Source organism: Centruroides sculpturatus, unplaced genomic scaffold, assembly GCF_000671375.1.
Source record: "Centruroides sculpturatus isolate CEXI.00-Female unplaced genomic scaffold, Cexi_2.0 scaffold369, whole genome shotgun sequence".
Taxonomy (NCBI): domain Eukaryota; kingdom Metazoa; phylum Arthropoda; class Arachnida; order Scorpiones; family Buthidae; genus Centruroides; species Centruroides sculpturatus.
In genome coordinates this window covers 566,706-586,301 of record NW_019384649.1, presented here as the reverse complement: position 1 = coordinate 586,301, position 19,596 = coordinate 566,706, and the positions used below count along the sequence as shown (strand labels likewise).

The 19,596-nt window shown below is 38.1% G+C and overlaps 2 protein-coding genes and 1 pseudogene across 2 annotated transcripts; all 3 read left to right on the top strand.

Annotated features, from left to right (window-relative positions):
* The first annotated feature begins 7,281 nt into the window (after positions 1 to 7,281).
* Positions 7,282 to 8,895, top strand: LOC111626261. The gene has a single exon (XM_023369578.1). The coding sequence runs from the start codon at positions 7,512 to 7,514 to the stop codon at positions 8,406 to 8,408; it is 897 nt and encodes a 298-aa protein (XP_023225346.1). The 5' UTR covers positions 7,282 to 7,511; the 3' UTR covers positions 8,409 to 8,895.
* Positions 8,681 to 12,856, top strand: LOC111626270 (annotated as a pseudogene).
* A 234-nt stretch (positions 12,857 to 13,090) lies between these two features.
* LOC111626269 lies at positions 13,091 to 16,353 on the top strand. Its single transcript, XM_023369587.1, has 2 exons — positions 13,091 to 13,170; positions 14,188 to 16,353. The coding sequence occupies exons 1-2, from the start codon at positions 13,091 to 13,093 to the stop codon at positions 15,392 to 15,394; spliced, it is 1,287 nt and encodes a 428-aa protein (XP_023225355.1). The 3' UTR covers positions 15,395 to 16,353.
* The last annotated feature ends 3,243 nt before the right edge of the window (positions 16,354 to 19,596 follow it).

Genomic DNA, 19,596 nt, shown 5'->3' with positions numbered 1-19,596 from the left:
TGAGGTCTGTCTTATCAGGTAAATTACTGTACACAGTGTATTCATTAATTTTCATTTTCATGTAGTGGCTCTATGCCTTCATAAAGGACGTACTTTTCCTTTGTTTAAGGGTATTTGGGCAGTTTATTCTCTGTTATATTCTGTACAAGTAAATACTGTACAAGTACAGTACAGTATTTTCTGAGGAAATACTCGTACTTATTTTTTTTAACCCCATTCCCGATAACTCGGCATTTTCACAAACTCGGCCACCCTTCGGTCCACATTAGGTCGAGTTTTCGAGGTTCTACTGTATAAGATATCACTTTGTTTTACATTACAAAATAATAATGGGTCTAAAATTGTTTTAATTGTAAATAAAACATTTACCTGGAGTTGTAATTGCCCATTTTCTGACTGAAGTTGTTTTTTATTTAATTTATCTAAAGTATTATCATCACTTTCTTCACTTTTTTTTCTGTCACAGAAGACTCTACTAGAGCTATATAAAAAAAATACATTATAAGTCAAAGCATGTTATATAGTACAAAAAAACAATTACAGTAGAGCATCGTTTATCTCAATCAATTGGGGACTGGGATTGTTCGGATAACCGATTATGTATGAAAAAATGTATTAATCTATCCCATGTTGGAATTTTTCTCCATTGCATGTCACTTTGCATTGAATTTTTGTCACTGTTAAGCCTAACATAAATTTTTTAGAATATTAATCATGCCTATTGTATTGTTAAAAATTATTTCTTTATTTTATACAAACAAAATAAATATATTTAAAAATATAAAAACAAAAAAATTATAGTTTGGAAGTTAATCNCCTTTGAACGAAGTTTCTAATTACTTGTATAGTTAAGCAGGCGCATGTTCGTTAAGCCTCGTTTCCTTTACTGGCTTAATTATCCGCTGCCACCATGTTTTATATGGCTTTCTTTGTGTTTCCACGCCGTCCGTGACGCACTTAAGACCCCCCGTAAGACAGGAATGCAAACATTTACTCTGAATACTTTATTCAGGGTTTATTCGGAACGGGCGATCTACACTCGCATACATTAAACATGGCCGTCTGTCTTGCACGTGCCGCGCTCTCTCTGGTGTTGCCAGATCTTACCGTAACAGAGACAATCGCCATTTTTTGAAGTAGTACCCCAGGCTCTCCAGATCGTGTTCCAAACTTTCTTCAATTTGCTCTAATTGACTGTGTTGTGCGGCTATTGTAATATCATCTGCATATAGTAGAACTTTCTTGATGCAGCAATTGGAAGATCAGAAATGTACAGGTTAAATAGTAAAGGTGAGAGCACTGATCCTTGAGGTAGTCCATTGTGTACCTTCCTATCGGTGCTCATTCTATCCCCTAGAAAGACTTGAAATTTCCTATCACAGAGCATGCTGTTGATGGTCTGGGCTGTAAAATTTGTGGTATACTTTTGTAACAGACTGTATATCTGGGAGGCAAGATGGCATTCACATACCTTGTCATAATACTGTAGAAGTAAAGTTGTTCTTTCTTGGCATCTTCTACCGTCAACGGTGTTATATGTCCGTAAATTTTCAGATATACTTTTCCAAGCACCTTTTGGATTTTCATATGCATAGGGATTTATGGCCACTACTTCTCTCAACAGAAGTATGTCGTGATAACAAGAAAAACGCATTTGAACTTTCCTAATGTTTCTCAGAGGAAACACGACACTAATTATAGTAAAAAAATAATTATTTAGTGTTATTAAACAGTTTAATTTGTTTATTTACCTTTCCTGGTAATCCTCTGTGGAAAATGCTTCCACCATTTTTTCAACTTATTTCCCGTGAGTCAATGCGCGATGTTCACTGAGTCATGTGATGTTATGAACGAGTGCCTCAACAATTGTTACTTGGACTTGAAACGTGTAACGTATACTTCTGCTACCCGTACACATTTAACATTTGAACTTTGCCTCAACCTCTCTATTGACTGTTGAACACAAGATTGTGTTATTCAAGTTAGATAACAAATCAACTGAATAAAGAGGGAAAAAAACCAAATGTTTAATTAATAACACAATCTTGTATTCAACAGTCAAGAAAAGTTGAGATTAACAAATCCTTGGTATTGTGTTGACAAGAATTTTGTATCACGAGTTACCAATCTTGAAGTGAGTTTCAACTGATTTTCCTTTAAATTGTCTTTGTTTAGCAATGAACTAATATGCTCTGCAAATACTGGATTTCATCTGGTTTCAGAAATAATTCAATTTGTTTTCCATTGCTTCTTGCTTTTCTGTCAGCTTTTGTATCTAAAATTTAAAAAACAAATTATATATATTGTATATAATATTAAACTTTGAAATCTTATAATTAAAGTTGAACATATATAAGATAACAGCAACGTTATTTAATGTTTTCTGAGAAGCTTAAGAATATATGACTTCTTTATTGTTTTCATTATATAAAAGTATAGTAAAAGTTTCATTATATAGTCAGTTTTCCACTCAAACATCAGCATTCAGATTCATAATACAGTAGAACCTCGAAAACTCGTCCCTCGATAACTTAGCACTCCGGATAACTGGTCCACACCTTGGCAGGGCGAAAAAATCCTTAGTTAATTAATTTTCATTATAGACAGCTTTATAAAAGTATAAAAGCTCTCATAAAGTATTTTTCTGAGGTCTGTCTTATCAGGTAAATTACTGTACACAGTGTATTCATTAATTTTCATTTTCATGTAGTGGCTCTATGCCTTCATAAAGGACGTACTTTTCCTTTGTTTAAGGGTATTTGGGCAGTTTATTCTCTGTTATATTCTGTACAAGTAAATACTGTACAAGTACAGTACAGTATTTTCTGAGGAAATACTCGTACTTATTTTTTTTAACCCCATTCCCGATAACTCGGCATTTTCACAAACTCGGCCACCCTTCGGTCCACATTAGGTCGAGTTTTCGAGGTTCTACTGTATAAGATATCACTTTGTTTTACATTACAAAATAATAATGGGTCTAAAATTGTTTTAATTGTAAATAAAACATTTACCTGGAGTTGTAATTGCCCATTTTCTGACTGAAGTTGTTTTTTATTTAATTTATCTAAAGTATTATCATCACTTTCTTCACTTTTTTTTCTGTCACAGAAGACTCTACTAGAGCTATATAAAAAAAATACATTATAAGTCAAAGCATGTTATATAGTACAAAAAAACAATTACAGTAGAGCATCGTTTATCTCAATCAATTGGGGACTGGGATTGTTCGGATAACCGATTATGTATGAAAAAATGTATTAATCTATCCCATGTTGGAATTTTTCTCCATTGCATGTCACTTTGCATTGAATTTTTGTCACTGTTAAGCCTAACATAAATTTTTTAGAATATTAATCATGCCTATTGTATTGTTAAAAATTATTTCTTTATTTTATACAAACAAAATAAATATATTTAAAAATATAAAAACAAAAAAATTATAGTTTGGAAGTTAATCTAGTATCAAAAATGTTCAATTCATCATGACACGGTCTGACGGGAAGGCTTTCGGTTAACTAACATTTCGGTTGATCATCTTTAGGATAAACAACGTTCTACTGTATTTTAACACTTCTAGCAAAAATAGACAGCATTGAACATGCAAGATTTTCAATAACAGCCAATTTATAAAACACCGAGAATAACTAAAAAAACTCATCTTTATTTCAGATGAAAAAGAACTAGTTCAGCAATTAAATACAGTTGACCCTCTCCTATAAGACGGTAGATACATTGTTTTTTATGAAATTGATGTTTTAGGAGACCTTGCCAATCACAGCCCGACACGTGTGAAGTTTACGGACTATGGCTGTTTGAAAGGTTTTCTTCCATAAAATTAATCGATTCCTAGACTAATTTGACTTAACATTTCCAAAACATGTATATTTTTTTGGGAATAATCCGTATAAACTATGCTATAAACAATTGTAGGATTGCTTACCGAGTGTGCACCGTTCGACGTCGCCATTGCTTAAGCTTGTTTTCGTCGCAGAACAGCGCACCAAATGGCGGGCGCGATTTCTGATAAGTTATTTTTCTGCGAAAACTTTGTTGAACTTTGGAGACATTAATATAAATAATTTTTATGGCCGTTGAATAAGAAATGTTTTTTTCACAAGAAATGTATAAAATTACAGTGCTGTATTAGACTTATGTACTATGACTGTAGTAGATAACTGTACTACAGTTGTACAGACAATAGTAAACTCAACTTACTCGCCTAAACTCTCCGTAGCGTGGCGCTGGACGGAGGAAAGTAGTTCGGCTGCCCGATGACGTTTTACCGAATTATAGGAATTTTTTACCAGGTTTGTACGGATACCGTGGCAATATTTTTGCCGTCATATAGGAATTCGAACTATAGGAACCCGTGTTATAGGAGGGTCGACTGTAATCTTACCATTGATTGTTCTTTCTTCAGAAAGTTTTCTTTCTCTAATAGGCTTCTCGTAATAGATTTAGGAGGATTGTGTACATTGAAAATTGTGGGAATAGCATTCCATTTTAGCAGCTTTTTTCTGTCAGCTCCTCTCGGTTCAAATTGAGATTCTTTGAAATGAAGCCGAACAACAAATAATTTAATGTAAGATCATGTATACATCTCAAAGACAGTACCTATAGAAAAATACATGATATACACTAACCTCACACAGTTTAGAATGTCCAGTTGGCTGCAACTTATCCTGTCTGTAGTTCTGCACCTATTTTGCTTTCCTCTGTTTATCTGCAGGAAATCTAAATAATCGAACATCTGTAGATTTACTCTTACAATTTGGTGCCACACAATAACCTGTTCTTTAACGTTCTGAGTACTTATAAACATAATATAGTCAACTCACGCAGGAACCACATGTGGAGTGAACTCTATTGATAAGTCCCAACATGGGCATTGCCACAAAGAATCACAGGGTCGTGTCCTGACCTTCTTATATAGACCTTAGTTGGGTTTGATGAAAACAGTGCCATCTCTAGTCATAAGATATTTTTGAGTGGTTATTACAATTTTAACTTCCAATTCTAAACACCAGTTCATATACAGGGTGTTCAAAAATTTCCGTTACAAACTTCTAGGACTTGTACAGGGAAGTGAGTACATAATACAGGTAGGCCTTCTACAACACGGTAGATAACGTTCCTTGAAAATACCACATTGTGGGAAATCGCGTTATAGGAGACACCAACTTAATACAAAAACTGGGATTCAGTTCAAATGCCAAGTTTTTCTCTTTTTAGAACTGCGTTTTTTTAATTTTTCAAACCAGCCATTGCTAGCCATGAATTTAACACTGGTTTCATCAGCTGACGACTGTCCCATTTGTTTTAAATAATCAAATATTTTTAAGGCTTTGTGTTTAAGTGCAGTTTTATTTAAAGGCAACCGTTTCTTTGTTCATATCTTCTACCCATAATATTACCGCATGTTCCATTTTTTCCATTATAGATGCTCTTGGACAAGCAACATTTTTCACAAGAATAGTTGATCTGGATGGGACCAAATTTCTGATCTTTTCTCCTGATTGAATCGTCGACTCATTTAAATTAAAATGCCTACCGATATCTGCTGTCCACTCTTGATTTTTAATTTGATCCAAAATTTCTATCTTTGAAGAGTTATAAATTTCCTTTTTAACGACGGTCCTTTCTATTCATTCGGCATTGTTAAAGCTAAAATTTTTTCAGTCAGTTTTGTGGACAGTAAAAATCGCAAAAAATAACTTCCTTTCACTATGTTGTTAAAAATATACACCCAACAGAAGTTTATACTGTACTGTATTTTGGACCATGTTTGTGGTCTCCACTTGTTGAAAATTTAGTGATATATTTGAGTGTTTATGGTAACTGATGCACATCTGTCTAGAAACTGGTCTTCCCCTGAAACTTTCAAGGGAATAACATGCCAACGACAACAAACAGCTGTTTTCAAAGACTTTTAGCTCTGTATGCCGAACTGCGGCTCGTATCATGTGATCCGTTGTGATTTTTCTGTTATGTGAAGATAATTTGTTTAAATACCGGTAATTAATGTATATTAAATAATAACGTAATTAATAATTAATAAATGAATTAAATACAGTGGTGCCTCGTATAATGTATGCCTAGAATAACGGACGCTGCAGACAACGGACTTTCTGTTTGACCGTTACGTGACTTGAGCAATGGAATATCTATTGGAGTAACTGTCACAGTTTGTTCTATATACTTGCCACCAGATGTCAGTCAATCAGGATGAATTGGATGCATTGGTTGAACAGCTCCCAACTCCATTTCTTTTACTTGGTGATTTCAATGGTCACAATCCAATGTCTGGCAGTCCTGACATTAACCGTCGAGGTAGGGTCATTGAAAGATTCATAGGCAATCAGCAACTATATTTATTTAGTACAGGAGAAGTGACATACTTTCATGCCCCAACAAGAACATTCATTGCCATTGATCTATCCTTAGCAAGTCCAAACCTATTTTCAGCATTTATATGGGAGGTTGGATCTAATCCACTTTCTAACAACCTCTTCCCAATATTTCTAAAATATCAAGGCAGAAAAAGCTGTGAAACAGCCTGTCCTCCATGCTGGAAACTTGAAACAGCAGATTGGCCTGCATTTTCTTCTATGGCCAACATCACTGAGGATATGGTGAATATTGCTGATATCAATGACACAGTTGAGGTTGTCATTTCCAGTATCATTCAGGCAGCTGAAAAAACAATGGGAAAAACATCAACCAGCTATCCAAAGCATCCGAAACCATGGTGGGATCAGAATTGCAAGGCAGCATTTAAAAAACGAAAGCATGGGGGCACTTTCAGAAGATTAACCACTGCTAGTAATTTGATTGCTTTTCAAAAAGCAAAGGCAAATGTCAGAAGAATTAGAAGGCAAAGCCTGAAAGGGATTTTTGGACGAAGTATGTTTCTAGCATTACATCTTCCACCAGCTCTAAAACAGTCTGGGATAAAATCCATAAAATTAATGGGAAATATGCTTTTCACTCTCTGTCCATGCTGAAAAATAATGGGACAATAATCAGCAATATACAGGGTATTGCTGATATGTTGGGTGAAATGTTTTCTGCTTCATCCAGCAATATTATATATTCAAGGAATTTTCAGTTTTACAAAGCTCAAAGTGAAAAACCCCCTCGGTGTGGGTTCCTGTCCGTGGTGAGGGGACCTCCCAGAGATGGTTTAGTAAGTCTTCTTTACCATCCCTGGGATCTGAACGCCCACCCACGTGTTTGCCGTGCGTGGTATCTCGTATGCCGGAAAGGGGGATCCTGGTAGTTGAGGGGCAATATAACGTCCCCAACACACTGCTTTGGTCCCTGCTTCGGATAAACGGGAGGCTCAAATCAGGCTCCGTTTCAGTCAATCGACTGGTCGTTGAGTCATTTTTGACCTCGGCTTAAAGTCAACTGATCGATGCAGACCGGGCGGACACATCAGACAAGATGTGCTCTTCTTGACTGCATTGTGAGAGTATAGCTCCTGGGAAACCCTGGTGTGACGGTCTATGGGAGTCTCCCATGTGACGACATCCCCTTGTTGGGCCCCATGGTGGGTGGGGTCACTAGGAGCTGAACTGTTATTATTAAATATGGATTCACTAAAACATAAAACATGTACTGATGCATTACCACCAAGAGATGCTATTTCTTTTAATCAACCAGCATATCTTATTGTTCATGCTATGGGAGAAACACCTCTATCTAAACGTTCTCCTTTTTTGATTCAAAAATTGTTTGAATCGACCATTGGGAATCTTAAAAAAATTCAAAAACTGAGGTCAGGAGATCTACTTGTAGAAGCAGCCTCCCCACAACAGTCAGCAAAGCTTCTCAAAATGAAGTCTCTAGGAGAAATAATGGTAACCATCACACCACACACAAATTTGAACTCGTCACGTGGTGTGATATCTGAAACCGATCTGATGTCTGAGGATGAATCAGATTTTCAGATTGGTCTCTCAGACCAAGGTGTCACTGCTGTTCGACGAATTTCAATCCGTCGTGATGGCAAGTTGATACCAACAAAACACCTTATATTGACTTTCAACAAACCAACATTGCCATCTTCTGTTGCGACAGGATATCTTTGTTGCCCAGTTCGCCCATACATTCCAAATCCGCTACGTTGCTTTAAATGTCAGCGGTTTGGACACTCCCAAATATCATGCAGAGGAAAAAAAGCCTGCGCACAGTGTGGAAATGAAGACCACGAGAGTACTGAATGCAGAAGTTCTCCATGCTGTGTAAACTGCAAAGATTCCCAACCTGCCTATTCTCGAAAATGCACTGCATGGCAGAGAGAGAAAGAAATTCAGCGATTGAAGACTGTTAATAATATATCTTACCCGGAGGCACGTCGCATAGTCACTTTAAGTGCACCAGTGAAACAGCTGCTGTTCTGACATTTGCTGCTGTTCTGAAATCCACAAAGACATGTGGAATTCAGACAGACATTTCTGTTTCACCAAATGAATCTCTGACTTGCCATGAAAAATGTCTGCTGATACCATCTACCAAAGCAACAGAAAAAGAGAATAACAAATCAAAACCACTTATACCTAAAACAGGGGTAACAACTAGGAATGTGGGTTCCAAAAAATCCAGTAAGAACCCACTTAATAAACAAAGGATAAAAGCAGCCCTATCTAAATCAAAAAAATCGGAGACTCAGTCTATGAGCCAGTTCTCCGACTTCTCTGATGAAGAGAATAATAAGGGGGTGACACCACCAACATCACCTCCAAAAGAAAAACACCCTGTAAAATTAAAGAGGGATAACCTTGCTAAAAATGCTGCCTCAAATACAGTGGTACCTCAGGTTACGAACGCCCCAGCATACGAAATTTTCAGGATACGACATGAAATTCGAACATATTTTTGCTCCACGATACGAACAAAAACTCACCATACGACGTTACATTAGTTCGCATTTTTCATTTGTTTTCCTTACTACAATTATTTTTTTAATGTATTACTTGGCTTTAATTTTAGTATGTTTTTCGCGTTGGAACGAATTATTTGGTTTTACATGTAATCGTATGGGAAAAGATGATCCACCTTACGACATTTTCATGATACGATCTCAGTTTCGGAACGGATTAATTTCGTATCCTGAGGTACCACTGTACATAATGGATTATAAATTAATCCAATGGAACTGTCGCGGTTTCTGCAACTTCTCTGACGTTAAACACTTGACATCATCTACCTCATCTCTCTGTGTGGCACTCCAGGAAACACATCTAAAACTTGGAGAAAAAATCTCTTTAAAAGGTTTCAATCTCTACCGCAAGGATGATGATAGCCACAACCGTACCAGTGGAAGTTTGACTATTCTGGTTTCCAATCACATTCCATCCCTGCCGGTACAAATAACCACTGATTTGAAAGCTGTGGCAGCCAGAATTTCTATTCGAGTAACTGTCACAGTTTGCTCTATATACTTGCCACCAGATGTCAGAGTCAATGAGGATGAATTGGATGCATTAGTCGAACAGCTGCCAACTTCATTTCTTCTACTAGGTGACTTCAATGGCCACAATCCTATGTGGGGCAGTCCTGACATTAATCGTCGAGGCAGGGCCATTGAAAGATTTATAGGAAATCAGCAAATCTGTTTATTTAATACGGGAGAAGTGACATACTTCCATGCCCCAACAAGAACATTCACTGCAATTGATCTTTCATTAGCGAGTCCAAACCTGTTTTCAGCATTTCATGGGAGGTTGGATCTAATCCACTCTCTAGTGACCACTTCCCAATATTTCTAAAATACCAAGGCAGAGAAAGCTGTGAAACATCCCGTCCACCACGCTGGAAACTTGAAACAGCAGATTGGTTTGCATTTTCCTCTTTGGCTAACATCACGGAGGAAATGGTCAATACTGCAGACATCAATGATGCAGTTGAGGTTGTCACTTCCAGTATCATTCAGGCAGCCGAAAAAACAATGGGGAAAACATCAACTAGATATCCAAAACATTCTAAACCATGGTGGAACCAGAATTGCGAGGCAGCGTTTAAAGCACAAAAGAAAGCTTGGGGGATTTTCAGAAGGTACTCCACTGCTGAAAATTTTATTGCTTTTCAACAAGCAAAGGCAAATGCCAGAAGAATAAGAAGGCAAAGCCAAAGGGATACTTGGAGGAAGTATGTCTCTAGTATAACATCTTCCACTAGCTCAAAAGCAGTCTGAGATAAAATTCATAAAATTAATGGAAAATATGCTTCCCACTCTCTGTCTATGCTGGAAAATAATGGCACAATAATCAGCGATATACAAGGTATTGTTGATTTGTTGAGTGAAACGTTCTCTTTTTCATCCAGCAATGTAATGTTTAGTAGGAATTTTCAAGCTTATAAAGCCCGAAGTGAAAAACAATATATAAACCTTCAGACATTACCTAATGAGGAATACAATGTGCCATTCATGAGGATAGAACTACATACAGCGATCTCTCGCTCGGGGAATAGTGCTGTAGGCCCAGATAAAATCCATTACATCATGATTAAAAATCTGTCAAACAGATTCAGAACATTACAAAGGGAATTGTTTAACAGAATATAGACAGAACATACTTTTCCCGACTCTTGGAGGCTATCTATCATTATTCCCATTCCCAAGCCTGGTAAAGATCACAAGAATCCCTCAAATTACAGACCAATCTCTCTGACGAGTTGTTTGTGTAAACTTTTCGAGAGAATGGTAAACAGACGTCTAATGTATCTCTTAGAGAAAATGGAGTAATTTTCACCACATCAGAGTGGTTTTCGCAGGAACAGAAGTACCACTGATAACCTGGTAAACCTTGAAACATCTATACGCGAAGCGTTTGTTCGACGACAGCAATTAGTGTCTGTGTTTTTTGACATAGAGAAGGCCAATGATCACTGTTGGCGATACGGAATACTCCATGATCTACACCAATACTCCATGATCTACACCAAATCTACACCAATTCGGATTGCGGGGTAATTTGCCAATTTATATAAAAAACTTTTTACAGAATCGAAGATTCAAAGTTAGGATGGGCAACACTTTATCTAGGCTCTTCACACAAGAAGGTGTTCCTCAAGGTTCTATTTTGAGTGTGACTCTGTTCCTAATTAAAATTAATAGCATAGCTAATTGTCTCTCTCCCAGTGTGAAACACTCTTTGTATGTAGATGACTTTCAGATCTCCTGCCAGTGTAGTAATATGAGTTTCATTGAGAGACAACTTCAAACTTCCCTAAATCGCATATATGATTGGTCCAAGACCAATGGGTTTAGGTTTAATGCAGCGAAGACATCGTGCATTTACTTCTGCTGAAGCCGTGGTTTGCACCTGGATCCTGAAATTCACCTAAATGGTGATAAAATTCCAATGGTGAATGAGGCTAAGTTTTTGGGTGTTTATTGAGACCCAAAACTGACATTTTTGCCACACTTGTGCAATTTGAAGAGTAGATGTTTAAAATCTCTAAACCTTTTAAAGGTACTATGCTGCTCATCCTGGGAGCAGACAAAGTTTCTATGCTCAGGATTTATAGGGCACTTGTCCGCTCTAAGCTGGATTACGGTTGCACTGTTTATGGCTCTGCGCGAGAATCTACTCTTCAGATGCTGGTCCAATCCAGCATCAAGCACTACGTTTGTGCACTGGTGCTTTTCGAACTTCTCCTGTACAAAGTTTGTATGTGGATGCTTATAAGCCTCCACTATCTCTCAGGAGAGAACAGTTGTCTCTATTTTACTATATAAAACAGAAATCTCACACTAAACCTTCAGTTGATTGTACAGTATTAGAAACTCAGCTGAAAAGGTTATTTGAAGCTTGTCCAAGCAGTGTCCCTATATTCACCATAAGAATGGAGAATGTGAGCAGCATGATTGATCTGAACACAGGCAACATTTCACAGCTAGAGGTCTGTAGTATATCTCCTTGGTCAACTCCTGTGATAAATGTTGACCTTAGCTTAAAGCAATTTCCAAAGGAATCCACCCCAGACTACGTCTACAGACAGCACTTTGCAGAAATTCAACACTGACAGGAATTTAATTCCTATTTATACAGATGGATCTAAATCTGATGATTACGTTGGCTCAGCCTTCGTCTGCCAGGATGAAATCATGGCAGTACAAATTGCATTGAATTCTTCCATCTTTTCTGCAGAGTTGCATGCTATTTATGTAGCTTTAAAGTATATAAATAGGAAAGGTCATCGTTGCTGTGTTATTTACACTGACTCAGTTAGTGCACTTCAGGCTTTGATCTCATGTGAACCTAGTTCTTACTCTATAGTGATTAAAATCCGTAAACTGTTTTGCCATCTTACTGCGAGAAATTTCTTTGTAAAATTTTGTTGGGCCCAGACCATATAGGTATAAAAGGAAATGAAGAAGCTGACGCAGCTGCAAAGTCAGGTAGTCCTTTACAGCATACAATGCATATTGAAGGAGGCGATTTGAAGCTTGTAGTTAAAAAACGACTAGCAGAGAGATGGCAAAACGTGTGGAATGCACAAATCCACAATAAACTACATGAGATCAAGCCAAATATAGAAAATTGGACATGTAATAAGCAGTATGACAGGAGATCTGAAGTAATTCTTACTCATTTGAGAATTGGGCATACTCAGTTGACTCATCAATACCTTTTGAAGGGTGAAGACCAGCTAGTATGTGAGTATTGCAACTGCTTTCTAAGTGTAAAACACATGCTTTGCAACTGCACTGCTTTTGATCAAAGTCATAGACAGCATTTTGGAAATGCAAGTTTGAGAGAGATTTTGGGCCAGAGGCCAAATCTTGACAAATTATTGAACTTTTTGAAAGTGAATAATAGTTATAAACATATTTAATTATTCATCTAGGTTATGTTTATATATACCTTGTTGATTATTTATTTATTTATTCATTCATTTATGTATATATCTTGTTATTATTTACATGTGTATTGTTATATATTGTTTTCTTATTGATTTTGTTATTTATTTATATTAAATATCTTGCATTATATATTTATTTATATAATTATACCATTTGGCATGGTGCAGCTTGGCCTGTGTGGCCCTTGCACCAATAAACTCTAACGAATGAATGATGACACAAACACCAGACGAGGACAAGATGGCCACTGTAGCTGTCTTCTGTCTTCTTCACTGGAGAAGTCAGGATGGCTGGTTTTAAAAACCAAAAGTTTGTCAAATAAAATTGACAAAAATGTTAGGCTTAGCTATCCTAAGCCTAACCAGACCACTAACACTAAAATAGCCCTAAATCTCTATCCTTAAACACTAAAGACAACTAGCTAGGTCTAATGTTAGGCTTAACATCTACTTAGCTAGAAACACTGTCTGGAGCACTGAAACACACATCTTACCTCTTTGGCTTCCAAACTCAGACTCCCTTATTGTAGACAGTGCTTATACATTCATTTTAATTATATATTAGTTCTTTAAGTTCTTCATGCTTGTAATTATTTCAGACAGAAACTAACAAAGAGAGCCTACAGCTTTGGGGTAACGGATTTTGATGATCTTCGGTGTAGAGGTAGTACACCATGTGAGTGTACTACCTGTAAAATACTAAAGTGCANTTTAATTATATATTAGTTCTTTAAGTTCTTCATGCTTGTAATTATTTCAGACAGAAACTAACAAAGAGAGCCTACAGCTTTGGGGTAACGGATTTTGATGATCTTCGGTGTAGAGGTAGTACACCATGTGAGTGTACTACCTGTAAAATACTAAAGTGCAATACTCAAATATAATCAAGAAAATCGAACGATTCTTGTGTATAATTTTTTTTTTAATTCATAAATAATTATAATGTATTTATTGGTTCAAAAATGATTCCTTTTGAAAACAATTTTATACAAATATGATAAAGTTACAGCTGTTTACTGCANTTTGGCCCCTGCTTCGGATAAACGGGAGGCTCAAATCAGGCTCCGTTTGAGTCAATCGGCTGGTCGTTGAGTCATTCTTGACCTCAGCTTGGAGTCAACTGATCGATGCAGACCGGGCGGACACATCAGACAAGATGTGCTCTTCTTGACTGCATTGTGAGGGTATAGCTCCTGGGAAACCTTGGTGTGACAGTCTATGGAACTCTCCCATGTGACGGCATCCCCTTGTTGGGCCCCATGGTGGGTGGGGTCACTAGGAGCTGAATATCTATTTTTAAATATGGATTCTCACAAAACAAAAAAATTTAGACAAGCCAACAACAACAACAAATGAAAAGACCTCCAGTCAGCCAGCGTACTTAGTAGTCCACGCAACTGGAGAAAAACCTTTATCTAAGTGTTCTCCATTTTTGATCCAAACATTATTTGAATCAACCATCGGGCATTTAAGGAAAATACAGAAATTGAGGTCAGGTGACCTTCTGGTGGAAACAGCTTCTCCTCAACAAACAACAAAGCTTCTGTCAATGAAAACACTCGGAGATATGGGAGTTTCAATCGCATCACACAAAAGTTTAAACTCATCACGTGGTGTGATATCTGAGACTGACCTAATGTCTGAAGATGAAGCAGATATTCAGATCAGTCTTTCAGATCAACGTGTCACTGCTGTTCGACGCATCTCCATTCGTCGAGATGGCAAGTTAATACCAACAAAACATTTAATTGTGACATTTGACAAGCCAACATTGCCATCCTTCATTATTGCAGGATATCTGCGCTGCCCTGTTCGTCCTTACATTCCAAATCCGCTGCGTTGCTTCAAATGCCAGCGGTTTGGACATTCACAAACATCCTGTCGAGGCAAAAGCGTATGTGCACAGTGTGGGATGGAAGACCACAACAGAACTGAATGTAAAAGAACCCCATGCTGTGTGAACTGTAAAGATGCCCATTCTTCCTACTCCCGAAAATGTCCTGCGTGGCAGAGAGAAAAAGAGGTCCAACGGATTAAAACTGTAAATAACATATCATACACAGAGGCCCGTCGCATAGCCATCCCAAGTGCATCAACAAAACAAAAGACCTTTGCTGCTGCATTGAAATCTACTAAAACATGTGGGGTACAAACAGATATTTCTGTCTCCCCAACAGAATCTCTCACTCGCCACGCAAAATGTTTGCTAATCCAATCAAAACAAACTGAAGAAAAGGAGAGCATCAAGACAAAGACACCCATACCTAAAACAGGGGTAGTAACCAGAAACGTGGGTTCTAAGAAAGCAAATAAGAACCCACTTACCAAACAAAAATTAAAAGCAGCCCTCTCTAAAGTCTCAAAAAAATCAGAAGCTCAATCTATGAGCGAGTTTTCTGACATATCTGATGAAGAGCCTTATATGGAGGTTTCAAAACCAAAGTCACCTCCAAAAGAGAAACCGCCTGTTAAATTAAAGAGGGACACCCTCGCAAAGAATGCTGCCTCAAACACATAATGGATTATAAAATAATCCAATGGAACTGTCGTGGTTTCCGCAACAACTTCTCTGACATTAAACACTTGACGTCATCTACCTCATCTCTCTGTGTGGCACTCCAGGAGACTCATCTAAAACCTGGAGAAAATATTTCTTTAAAAGGATTCAATCTTTACCGCAAGGATGATGATAGCCACAACCGTGCCAGTGGAGGTGTGGCTATTGTAGTTTCAAATCACATCCCATCCTTGCCGGTACAAATCACCACTAATTTGCAAGCCGTGGCAGCTAGAATATCTATTGGAGTAACTGTCACAGTTTGTTCTATATACTTGCCACCAGATGTCAGAGTGAATGAGAATGAATTGGATACTTTGGTTGAACAGCTACCAACACCATTTCTTTTACTGGGTGACTTCAATGGTCACAATCCTATGTGGGGCAGTCCTGACATCAATCGTCGAGGCAGAGCCATCGAGAGATTTATAGGTAATCACCAACTGTATCTATTTAATACTGGAGAAGTGACATACTTCCATGCCCCATCAAGAACGTTCACTGCCATTGATCTATCATTAGCAACTCCGAATCTGTTTTCAGCATTTACATGGGAGGTTGGATCTAATCCACTCTCTAGTGACCACTTCCCAATATTTCTAAAATATCGAGGCAGAGAAAGCTGTGAAACAGCCCGTCCACCACGCTGGAAACTTGAAACGGCAGATTGGCCTTCATTTTCCACTTTGGCTAACATCACTGAGGAAATGGTCAATACTGCTGATATCAATGATGCAGTTGAGGTTGTCACTTCGAGTATCATTCAGGCAGCAGAAAAAACAATGGGGAAGACATCAACTAGATATCCAAAACATCCGAAACCATGGTGGAACCAGAATTGTGAGGCAGCATTTAAAGCACAAAAGAAAGCATGGGGGATTTTTAGAAGATACCCCACTGCTGAAAATTTGGTTGCTTTTCAAAAAGCAAAGGCAAATGCCAGAAGAATAAGGAGGCAAAGCCAAAGGGATTCTTGGAGGAAGTATGTTTCAAGCATAACATCTTCCACTAGCTCAAAAGCAGTCTGGGATAAAATCCATAAAATTAATGGGAAATATGCTTCTCACTCTCTGTCCATGCTGGAAAATAATGGCACAATAATCAGCGATATACAGGGTATTGCTGATTTATTGGGTGAAACATTTTCTGCTTCATCCAGCAATATCACGTATTCAAGGAATTTTCAAGCTTATAAAGCCCAAAGAGAAAAACAGTGTTTAAACTTTTACTCCTTATCTAATGAGGAATATAATGTGCCATTCACTAGAATTGAATTACATACAGCAATCTCTCGCTCGGGGAATAGTGCTGTAGGCCCGGATAAAATCCACTACAGCATGATTAAAAATCTGTCAAACAATTCCCTTTCTAATCTCTTGCATCTGTTTAACAGAATATGGACAGAACATACTTTTCCTGACTCTTGGAGGCTATCTATCATTATTCCCATTCCCAAACCTGGTAAAGATCACAAGAATCCCTCTAATTACAGACCAATTTCTCTGACAAGTTGTCTCTGTAAACTTTTCGAGAGAATGGTAAACAGGCGTCTAATGTATCTCTTAGAGAAAAAGGAATACTTTTCACCACATCAGAGTGGTTTTCGTAGGAACAGAAGTACCACTGATAACCTGGTAAACCTTGAAACATCTATACGCGAAGCGTTTGTTCGAAGACAGCACTTAGTGTCTGTGTTTTTTGACATAGAGAAGGCCTATGATCGCTGTTGGCGATACGGGATACTTCGTGATCTACACCAATTCGGATTGCGGGGTAATTTGCCAATTTTTATAAAAAACTTTTTACAGAATCGAAGATTCCAAGTTAGGATGGGCAACGCTTTATCTAGGCTCTTCACACAAGAAGAAGGTGTTCCTCAAGGTTCTATTTTGAGTGTGACTCTGTTCCTAATTAAAATTAACAGCATAGCTAACTGTCTTCCTCCCAGTGTGAAACACTCTTTGTATGTAGATGACTTTCAGATCTCCTGCCAGTCTAGTAATATGAGTTTCATTGAGAGACAACTTCAAACTTCCCTAAATCGCATATATGATTGGTCCAAGACCAATGGGTTTAGGTTTAATGCAGCGAAGACATCGTGCATTTACTTCTGCTGAAGCCGTGGTTTGCACCTGGATCCTGAAATTCACCTAAATGGTGATAAAATTCCAATGGTGAATGAGGCTAAGTTTTTGGGTGTTTATTGAGACCCAAAACTGACATTTTTGCCACACTTGTGCAATTTGAAGAGTAGATGTTTAAAATCTCTAAACCTTTTAAAGGTACTATGCTGCTCATCCTGGGAGCAGACAAAGTTTCTATGCTCAGGATTTATAGGGCACTTGTCCGCTCTAAGCTGGATTACGGTTGCACTGTTTATGGCTCTGCGCGAGAATCTACTCTTCAGATGCTGGATCCAATTCACCATCAAGCACTACGTTTGTGCACTGGTGCTTTTCGAACTTCTCCTGTACAAAGTTTGTATGTGGATGCTTATAAGCCTCCACTATCTCTCAGGAGAGAACAGTTGTCTCTATTTTACTATATAAAACAGAAATCTCACACTAAACCTTCAGTTGATTGTACAGTATTAGAAACTCAGCTGAAAAGGTTATTTGAAGCTTGTCCAAGCAGTGTCCCTATATTCACCATAAGAATGGAGAATGTGAGCAGCATGATTGATCTGAACACAGGCAACATTTCACAGCTAGAGGTCTNTACCATTTGCCATGGTGCAGCTTGGCCTGTATGGCCCTTGCGCCAATAAACTCTAACAAATAAACAACAACGGATCCTTTTCTATTGGCACTCTCTTCCCAACTCTTACTGTGTCCTCGGATCTACTTCCTTAGTGAAGTAAAATGTCTTATTCCTGTCGTTGGGCCTTCAGCCGTGGGGACCCTGATTCTCTCCAGTCCGTTGCTTGACCCTCCCGAGAAGTCTCTCTTTTTTCGGCACTCAGTCAAGTCCGGAGTTCACCTCGATACGTGTTATTCTCCACGTGTCTCCCTCGATTTTGTCTTTTCTTACCTCTCTCGTCCCCTCTACACACCCTTCTTCGTTCTCCTCTCTCAGAGGGGGGGTAATTTCCTGCACTATTGTTCTTAGCGATTCACAGAATCGCTAATCCCCCCTAAAGGCTATAACGGTCATGGAATGTTTTAGAATGAACACACAAAGAAATCGAAGAAATAGGGAAAGAATATTAAAACTAAAAATATGTATATACTAATAATAATAANCTTTGCGATTCACAGAATCGCTAATCCCCCCTAAAGGCTATAACGGTCATGGAATGTTTTAGAATGAACACACAAAGAAATCGAAGAAATAGGGAAAGAATATTAAAACTAAAAATATGTATATACTAATAATAATAAAATAAACGTATGCTGATATGGCCACCGGCTACATACGCCCCCCCCTTTAGAATTACACTATGTAGTGTAGTCTACGGTAGTTGATCTTATGACCATGTGTGTTGTACGGGTGATGACGCCCAACGTTTTCCTCTTCACGGTGATGCTCGGGATGATCATCTTTGCCTCCCTCCTGTTGTTCCTCGGTAACGCTTGATACTGATTGTTCTCTCGGCCTGACTAACCATAGGTATTCATTAAGTTCATCCTCCTCCACATCGTTATCTGCGGGTGGAGTCTCCTTTCTTCTCTGATGTCTATGGGATGCCGTCCACCACTCTTTACAAACAGGGGAGTAGCACGGTTTTATACGATCAGTGTGTACCACCCACTTTTCATCTTGCTTATTACCTCCGAGTTCTACCGTCACAGGCCCAAGAACCCGCGATATCCGGTATGGTCCTAAATATTTAGGGGAGAATTTTCCCATGCCTTTTGTTCTCCCCTTTCTGAGCAGCCAAACCCTCTGGCCTCCTTCCATACGCTCTTTTTCTTATCCTTATTCTCTTACCCCTATTCCTTGAATTTCGCTTCCTTCCCAACTCGTATGCAGTCCGTCTTATTACATTTAGTTTATTCACGAATTCTTGATTACGGTTCGTGTCCTTTATTTTTCGTATATCGTCCTCTGGGAACGCATTCGGAAAATGGGGCTCAAAACCATATAACAGGAACGCAGGGGATTCATGGGTCGCAGTATGTGACGTGTTGTTATATGCGAACAATACCAGGTTCATGAATTCG